The 8,730-nt window shown below is 34.0% G+C and overlaps 1 protein-coding gene across 4 annotated transcripts; it reads left to right on the top strand.

Moving 5' to 3' along the window:
• The first annotated feature begins 18 nt into the window (after positions 1 to 18).
• Positions 19 to 8,194, top strand: CUNH4orf47 (chromosome unknown C4orf47 homolog). 4 transcript variants are annotated; one of them, XM_039330761.1, is made up of 8 exons: positions 19 to 145; positions 1,279 to 1,433; positions 2,502 to 2,724; positions 4,310 to 4,447; positions 4,547 to 4,622; positions 5,305 to 5,484; positions 6,602 to 6,774; positions 7,827 to 8,194. In XM_039330761.1, the coding sequence occupies exons 2-8, from the start codon at positions 1,334 to 1,336 to the stop codon at positions 7,873 to 7,875; spliced, it is 939 nt and encodes a 312-aa protein (XP_039186695.1). In that variant the 5' UTR covers positions 19 to 145; positions 1,279 to 1,333; the 3' UTR covers positions 7,876 to 8,194. The 4 variants fall into 4 exon arrangements, with proteins under 4 accessions (XP_039186695.1, XP_039186694.1, XP_039186697.1 ...); XM_039330760.1 differs by having other exon boundaries at positions 65 to 211; XM_039330762.1 differs by lacking the exon at positions 19 to 145 and adding an exon at positions 229 to 442.
• Positions 8,195 to 8,730: the final 536 nt, after the last annotated feature.

Here is an 8,730-nt window from a genome sequence, read left to right as displayed (position 1 = left end):
CAGGCGCCGCTGCGATTCTGTGGCATGACATCATCGGAGGGGGCGGAGTGAGGCGCCTGGAAACCATGGCAACTTTGTATCAACAAAGAGCGGGAGAAACTAAGCGCTGAGATCATGGAGTGCTGGGGAGAGAGAGGCGAAGGAGGTTGTTTTTGCTGTTGAGTAACCTAGCCTGTCTTGCGTGGAAGAGAGGAGGGGAAAAAGTGAGAGGGTGAGTTAGAGTTAAGCCAGTCTGAGTCGGCCCATGGGTGACTGGGAGCCAAAAAGTTAAACGAAAGAGCGGGCATTCCGAAATGCCCAATTGACTCCCCGTATCCCATGCAAACCCTCGCTTCCAGGCGTCGTCTCTGTGCTCAGAGTGTATATCTGATACGACTGACGGAGGGATTCCAAAGTTGGATTAGTGTATTAATTTCGTAAAATCGCAGTGATTTGGAGGAAGGTACAATAAGCTCTTTTGCAAAAAGAAAAGATGTACAACTTGAACAGTGTGGGATCTAAGTGGATTCCAGCTACCCTTGCTAGTTGCAAACAATAATTTAGCATATGTTTTTTTTTGTTGTTGTTGTTTTGAGGTTTGCTTGATACATGACTGGAAGGCATGGGTTTGGTCTTTAGTCACACTGGTTAAAGGGATGTGATTTAGGCCATAGGAAATGCTTAGGTTTTCAAGACCAGTCACAGCTGTAGATTATGGCAACAGGTAGGATTCGATAAAAGCTCTCTAGTTTATTTGATTAGGTTAGATTTAAAATTCCAAATTTTAAAGATTCTTCTGGGATTACAGACATATAATTTTAATGAGATTGTTGGATAAATATATTCCAATGAATTTATCATCAGAAAGCTCTATTATAGTGTAAAAAAATATCCAGAATTTTGCTTTGTGCTCTGAACTTGTTTGGAAAAGCACTTTTTCAGAAAAGCACATGATGAGTTATAAAATAAATATACCCTAGACAGGGATACTTTCCACACTTGGTCATAACAAAAATGCTGAGAAGCAGTAGAGTTATATAGAGCTTGTCCTTTTGCAGATACATGTCCCTTCTGCTCCTTTATTTTGTATTTGTAATTTGAATACGAGGATAAGGTAGAAAAATAAAATACCCAGGATTTCATATTTAATGCTTCCCCCCCATATTGTTTATTGAGTATTGACTTCGATGATTGTAAGTCCAGTACTTAAATCAGTTCTTTAGGAACACTGGACTCATAATCAGCGAAGTCAATACTTCAAAGACTGAAGCATTTTAATATGTATTTCTTTTCTTCTAGGGAGCATAAGACTTTAAATATTTTCTAGACTAAAAGTTATCATACAGAAGTAAACATGCCTTCTGAAACAGGAAAAACAGACATGGACAGAATTGGCCTCTTTAGCGAAATGGAATATATTACTATTGGAGATAAATATATCTCGCCATTTAGCCGTAAGTACATTTTTCTATTCAGTTCAGCAATATAGGATTATAGATTGACTTCTCTCTATTTCAAGAAATGTCTTCCTTGCCGCATTTAATAAATTTAGTATGTTGGATGAATACCAAGTTAAAATAGGATGGTTGGGGTAGATTGATTTATGTTCACAATATACAAGACAGCTACATTGGCACAATCTTTATGTCTAATATGACTACAGATGTCCTAGTTGATACGTAGATGACTTGTTTTATTTGATTCATTCAAAGTACCACTATAATTTTCTGCTTTTGCTGTATCTCCCTAGAAAACTGGCATATTAGCCCATTTTGTTCTAAATGGCTCTTATTCTTTGCTATCCTTTACCTTTAATTGCTTTAATTTTACACATTGCTCCCATTTGTTTAGATTCCTTCTACAGATTTGGTGGAATGGGTTTTTGGTAGTTTATTATAGGTATGGGTATCTTTTCTTGCCTTTTCTTTCTTTAGGAGAAGATGTTAGAGTTGAAGAGATTTTGACTGGGAGTTTCAGATAGAGTAACACGTTTCCTGTTATTTAAGATGTTATTTAAGGGAACACATGTTTTGGGTTTTTTTGTTTGGTTGTTTCTTTTGAATGTTCTATGTAAGTTGATTAGCCATGCTTTAGGCAGTGAGATTCTCAAATTTCTGGAAAAGGAGCATTCTCTCCTTCCTTCTATGATAGTACTAGATTCTCCAATCTGTAACATCTACTTTTGGGAACAAATTTTAAATGTTTAAGGAAAAAGGCCAGGTTTGAACAAGCAGTTTTTTGTTCAAACTTGAGCATGCTGTCTGTCATCTTTTTAATGGTCATATGATGATTTGTATTGAAAACTGCTTCTTAGAACAAATATTGAAAACAATTCATGTTTTCATATTCAGATTCAAGGCAGCTTATGCGCAAAATGTAAAGCAAAGTATAATCTTCCTTGAGTCAGAGTCAACTTCTGATATCATTATTGACAATTCCATGCAGTTTCTGAGCTGTTTTCCCTATGGCAGAATTAATACAAATGATTGAATCAATGCTGAAATTGTTCCCTTATTTTAAAGGCCCTTTTAATGAAGCTGCAGGCAAGAATAAACAAATGCTACCTGGAGGTATTAAAGAGAAAGGAGCCACCCAAGCAGGATATTTTGATCCTCAGTTTTCAAGAATTTTTGAAGGTGAAAGTTATTCAAATCCTGTTCAGTTAAGGAGAAGATACCGATTGGCTGAGGCAAAAAAAAATCTGGGAGCCAGACCCTTTCTTCCCAGTAATGGAGATAAATTTCCGTAAGTTCTAGGAAAGCCACTACTGGGCCTTTTATATAAGTTATATGGCATTTATCTACTTATATTGATATTTTCAGTTAAAAATGCATTTTAAAGTTTCCTTTGATATCTAAGTTGCCACAAAAGCTGGCAGGAGATTTCATTTCCTGGTAAACACATATTTAACACTGGATTTTCCATACAAAGTTTGCTCCTGTGATTCTAATTATTCTAATCTTCTTTTCCCCTAGATTCTCTCTAGTGCCACAAATGCCTTTCTTCCTCTGGGATGGCTTATTTTAATTTCTGCCAATTTTCACAAACACTCCAGACATCATTTTTAGGAAACATTCTGAATATGAATGGTGGGCACATATTGAAAGATGTAGGGAAAACTTATAAAGATGTTTCTCTTTCTAACTGTGTGCTATACTTGGTTAAGCTGCCATATTCCACAATGGGCCACGGTGACTGGGGAATGCTGGGAAGGACTCTGGCCTAGGAAAATCTACCAGACTATTTTTGTATAACAAAGCATCATCAGGAGAGAAAGAATTATCTACAATATATTAGACAGAGCACTTGCTCTGAAATAGCATAAGCAAGGAAAGAAAATCAAACTGCAAATCACCACACGCTAAGCAGCCAACAATAAATTGGATTCATACTATTTGCGTCTTTCAGTGTTTTATTTTGCATTAGTATGATATATGAACCCTGTTACTATGGTTTGCATGAATGGCCATGCTTTTTAAATAATGGCTCCCAAGGATTGCAGGGATGTGTATTGTCAAAACTATAGAGTAATTGATAGCTTATTTCTGCAAGTACTTTGTATATTTTGCAAATAAAGTGATTGTGATGTGTCTACCATATTTTGGGTCTGTAATCTAAGAGAACCTAAAAGGCCTCAAAAAGGAATCAGGGAGAACTAGATGTAGCTTGCTTGCCTCTGACTTAGTATTATGAATGAATTCAGGTACAGAAATGCAGAATTACATTAAAATATTCACCTAAGCAAAGATAAGCAATTTTTCTCTGGTTAGGGAATCATCTGTTGGTTTTTCTAAATAAAGGTAATCAAATATGATATAAAGTCTGACAGTAGCATGGTGACATCATCAAAGAGAGCAGGGCTCTTTTCTCCATCAATTTATTTATTATTTTGGAAGTCGGGGGGGGGGGTGATTTTAGCCAAAAAAGAGTATTAGAACTAATGAAGATTTAGTGCACCTATTTTCCCCCTTTTTTTGAAAAAAAAATGCTGCAGAGTTTTTGGTGTTCCAGAAGCTACAAGAATGAACCTAGGGACTGAGTGTGGCCTGAGGACTGTCTACAAAACCTAATCTATTTACTTTAAAGCAGAATCCAATATGTATATATATATATTCAAAAGTAAGTCCACTTACTTCATTTGGCCTTAATTCCAATTAAATATAAATATCATTACCCCTTTAATGTATTTTTTAAAAATAGGGCAGTCACAAATAGAAATAGGTATGCTAAGAATGTAACTTTTTATCTGAAGCAAACTTTATATTATATTATATTGCATATTTAATATTTATTAGAGAATGCTAATCTCTGTATTCCTTCTGTGTCTCAGGTGTGGCGTAGGAACCTACTACGGAACAATTAGTGGTCCATGTACCTACTTCAGTGCTCAACTGAAAGATAAGATTGCATATGTACAACCAGGGAAAAATCTCTATACCAGTCCAGGGAAGAAAGGAACAGGCTATGGGTAAAACATTCTAGAATTTTAATATCAAATATATCTTTTTTTTTAAAGGGAAGAGATAGTTGAATGTTGCTGCTATCACTGTTTTATTTCTGTATCTAGGTATCCAAATCTCACCATAGGTAAACCATACACACATTCAGTTGAATTGTATGACACAGGAAGAATAAATTTTAAGGTAAAATTCAATTGGATTTCTGTTTTATTTTATCTTGATTGATAACATATTTTATTCCTTCTAAACAGACTTTATTTGGTGTCATCCTAAAATTATACATCATTAACCTTTATTTGATAAAGAAATAAGAATACATTTTGTATATTATTTCAATATATGTTCCATTAATTTATTATTTTCTCAACCTAGGTAGTTTTGATGTTATCAGTACAGTAATTGGTTGGAAAGTGGGTTTTTGTACCTTTCCCTGTTAGATTAATTTCATCAATTAAAACAATTATACAGTAGTGATTGTCCCAAAAATGGTGTTAAAGCCATATATGGATTTATCTTTAATGTGAAACCTGTTTTAGAAAGCCCTTTTAAGTGGTGAAGGAAGGGAAAGCCATGCTATTTTTTTATTAGTTTGCAAATTTATTTGCTTTAATGTTATAATGTCCAAGGTCCTGCCTTATATATATTTGGCTTTATATCTTTAATGCTCATTAATACTTATTTCCTACCACTTATTGCATTTATAATTTCAGAAATGCAAGCCCAAGTAAGCTTGCTCAGGAATAATTACAACTATGTAGAGCTTATCCAGAAATATGTGAGCATAGAGTTGCAGCCTTAATCTTACCCCTAACTTTAGTTGAGTTGAAGAGCTCAGTGTGACATTTTCCATTTCTGATTTGGCCAGAAAATATCTGAAGAACATCGCCATCTGATGAAAGGTGGACCATTCAAGTTAAATCTTTATCCCCGAGAATATTTCGATACAAATCCTTACCATGATGAAGTGCCATTGCCTCCACCAAAAAAACAACCTGAAAAAATACCCATTCCACATCCTTTTAAGCCAAGTTCTCCAGCTAAAAAGGTGTGCTTGTTAATAGTCAGACTTCTCAAGAAATTTTTACTTTTACAGATATTTCCTTTTAGTAAAGAAAAAATATTATGTGTGTTATTTACTGCAATGTAAAGGGCTATATTTATTGGGAAAAAATAAATATCCAATTAATTTTGGAAAAAAGCACATCTATGGAATCATTGTAGCTTTTTCAGATTTAATCCAAATAGAGATCCAAGAAATGACCCATCCTGGAACCCCTTCCTTTATAAGTTGCAAATCTAGAAAAACATAATTAGAAACAAAATCAGCAAAAAAAAAAAAAAGAATTTCTGTAGTTGTTCATCTGTAATGAACCAAAATCAAATAATCACTCTCATGCTTAATGTGTTGTATGAATCAAACATTATGATTATAATTAATGTTATAATTTACTGAAATATACGGTATCTGCTATACTGCAATGTATCTGCAATATATTTATTGCTATAATTGTGCATTAAATCAGTGTTCCTTTCTTAATTTTACATCTGGATGTGGCTGAAGCAAAGTATGTAGTCATCAAGTATATCAAAGTTCAAATTGGTTTGGCCATCATATATACAAAGGCTGAATGAAGTACTGTTCAGCAGTACTCTAGACTTCCTCACAGTGTTGTTGTGAAAATTTCATAAATATATCTTGGAGGAAAAGTAGGATATTACTGGGTTAATTAAGGTAATCTAGCATTTGGCTGATATTGTAATTCAAATGCTACATTAAAATGATAAAGATTCCTTCAAGTTAAGCTTGATTCTTTTGACTATTTGTGCATGTTCATACTATTATCTTGGCAATAATACAAATGTATTTTACAGTCATCTCTTTCAGGATTTTTTTTCCTAGCTTGGTCTATAGTCCTGCTTTTCGTAGTGGCGTCACAACCAAATATTATTCAGGACAGTCTGTTTATATTCTTGAGACCAACTCTTGAAGGCTTATGATTTTGTGATTCTCTGTGAAAAGAAATTAGGTGCTATACTTGAAATAGGCTTTCATATTATTTTGTACTAGCTCATAGTGCTGCTAAATTCATATTTGTGTTTTGTGTAGATGAAGTATTCTTTTGTAAGCCTGCAGTATTTGACATTTCTTCTTGTCCTTTTAGCCAGGAGGCATGAAAGCAGGCACATTTGATCCATTTCCAATTCATTCTACAGACCCATATGGCATTAGAATGCCTAGGGCTTCCACAACTAATAAACAAGGAAATGTATTTCACCCTAATCCTGGTACTAAGAGCAGACCAGTAAGAAGTATTATGGCCTTAAACATTGAAAAGTAAGTATTGCCAAACTGCAATATTTAATTTCTAGGAAAATCTCTGCAGTAGATATTCTTGAACCTGGTAGCTATTCCCTTCATTTCTATACACTATTCTGTGAAGATTCTCTTGTTATTTACTCAGTGGGGAGAGAAATATGTTGAATTTCTCCAGATGTTTTGAAGAGTTCTTGTTCTATTTTATATAGTTGAGACTGATAAATAATAATATAATTAAGGCTGTTTATTTAAATGTGGGATCCTGATTTAGCTAAATCTAATAAAGTCATTAAGAATCTATATCATGCCTGACCTATTAGACCAAATGCACTGTAACTCAACATATAAAAAGGCTTTCTCACTTATTTACATATGTACCCACCAATCTTTGGGATCTGCTTGCTTGTGCTTTCTCTATGCAAACATCTGGAAAAATAGGAATTAAGCATACCCCACTTAAAAAAATAGCTTATAATAGAACCTGATAAGCCAATGGTAACTTTAATGAAGTGGCTGTAATAATGTAATGTGAAGAGTTCCTAACATATTGTTATTCAGGCAAATGAATGAATCTTCAGTCCTGTCAATTAATTTACTGGTTGTTTTATAAAGCACAAGCACACACACACACACACACACACACACACTTATCTTTCCTGCTTTGTACCTTTTGTTAGCTACCAAAGAAGTGTGATGCTAATCCAGTATGATGGAATAGGATGACCTTTGAGAGGTAGAGTGGGGAAGAGGAAATTTATGTTCTGAAAAAATAAACATAAACCTACTTCATATAATATTGCTATATTGAGCAACTAGCTGAAAAACAGAAAAATGTTTGGAGTCAAGTTGTTTTTAATCTGAACTTCATAGGATCTGAGTTAGAAAAAAATGCTGCATTATATTTATTTAAAGGGGAAAAAAATCAAAACTTGAATTAGAATCTTACTGAAAATTCATAAAATGCAGAATAGAAGGTTTCAGGCACTCTTGAGAAGGAAATTTTTGCCTGAGCAAAATAGAATGTATATATCAACTTAGTCTTGTGACACGTTGTTGCATTTACATTTCAGGTCATTAAATGTAACTAATTACACAAATCCCCGTGTGATGTCATATTAGCTGCACAAAAGCGAGGTGAAGGAATGTACTTTCTGGACTACAAACAGTAACAGCTCAAATAAAAGTTTTGTGGCTGAGAGAAATATGTCAAATACCGCTATCTGCCTTCATTTTATAAGAACTAATTAATAATATAGTTACTGATGATATATATAAAATGTAAATTAAATTTTGATATGTTATTTATGTTGTGCATATCAGATAGTATTTTTGGGGGGTGTGTTTTTTTTCTGCCATGAAAAAAAATACTATTATTTATTATTGTCCTGTGTCTTTTTTAAAATCTGAATGTAGTCATTAAATAATTGCTCTTTTAAAATGAAGTTCCGTGAATTGTAAATGCTCTTGAATGAAAGCAACTAATAATAACCTGGGCAACTCTACACTGAAATGAATATTCTTCAGACATTTAAACTGAAAGCTGAGAATTTAACTTCATAATATCACTGTGGAACCAGACTTGCTAGCCTCCTTCCCCAACTTAGAACTTTTAAAGCTTTACAATGGGTGAAAAGTCCCAAGTCATCCAGTGAGCTATTGAAGTTTGTGATGGAAGTGAAATGAACTAAAGAATCAGTGTCTTTTAATCATCATGTCTGTATTTTATCTCTATATAACAGGTAAGAGTTATCAGTCTCCAAATACCAGTTTTGGGAAGCATAGAGGAGAGAACCTTTCCCTTTCTTTCATACTAATGAGCATTTTTGCTGGCTACTGATTGTTTGCTGTAAGAAATTGGATGCTAGACTGTTGAAGTGTTTCTAATCCAAAGAAGTTTTTCTATGTCAAAGCTTATGCCTGTGCTCATGTGGAAGTAAACCCATTGAAATCATTGCAGGTTCTTTCTAAATGGAC

The sequence above is a fragment of the Crotalus tigris genome, unplaced genomic scaffold, assembly GCF_016545835.1.
Source record: "Crotalus tigris isolate CLP2741 ecotype Arizona unplaced genomic scaffold, ASM1654583v1 scf7180000024432.2438137, whole genome shotgun sequence".
NCBI lineage: Eukaryota > Metazoa > Chordata > Lepidosauria > Squamata > Viperidae > Crotalus > Crotalus tigris.
This window is presented reverse-complemented; position numbering and strand designations above follow the sequence as displayed.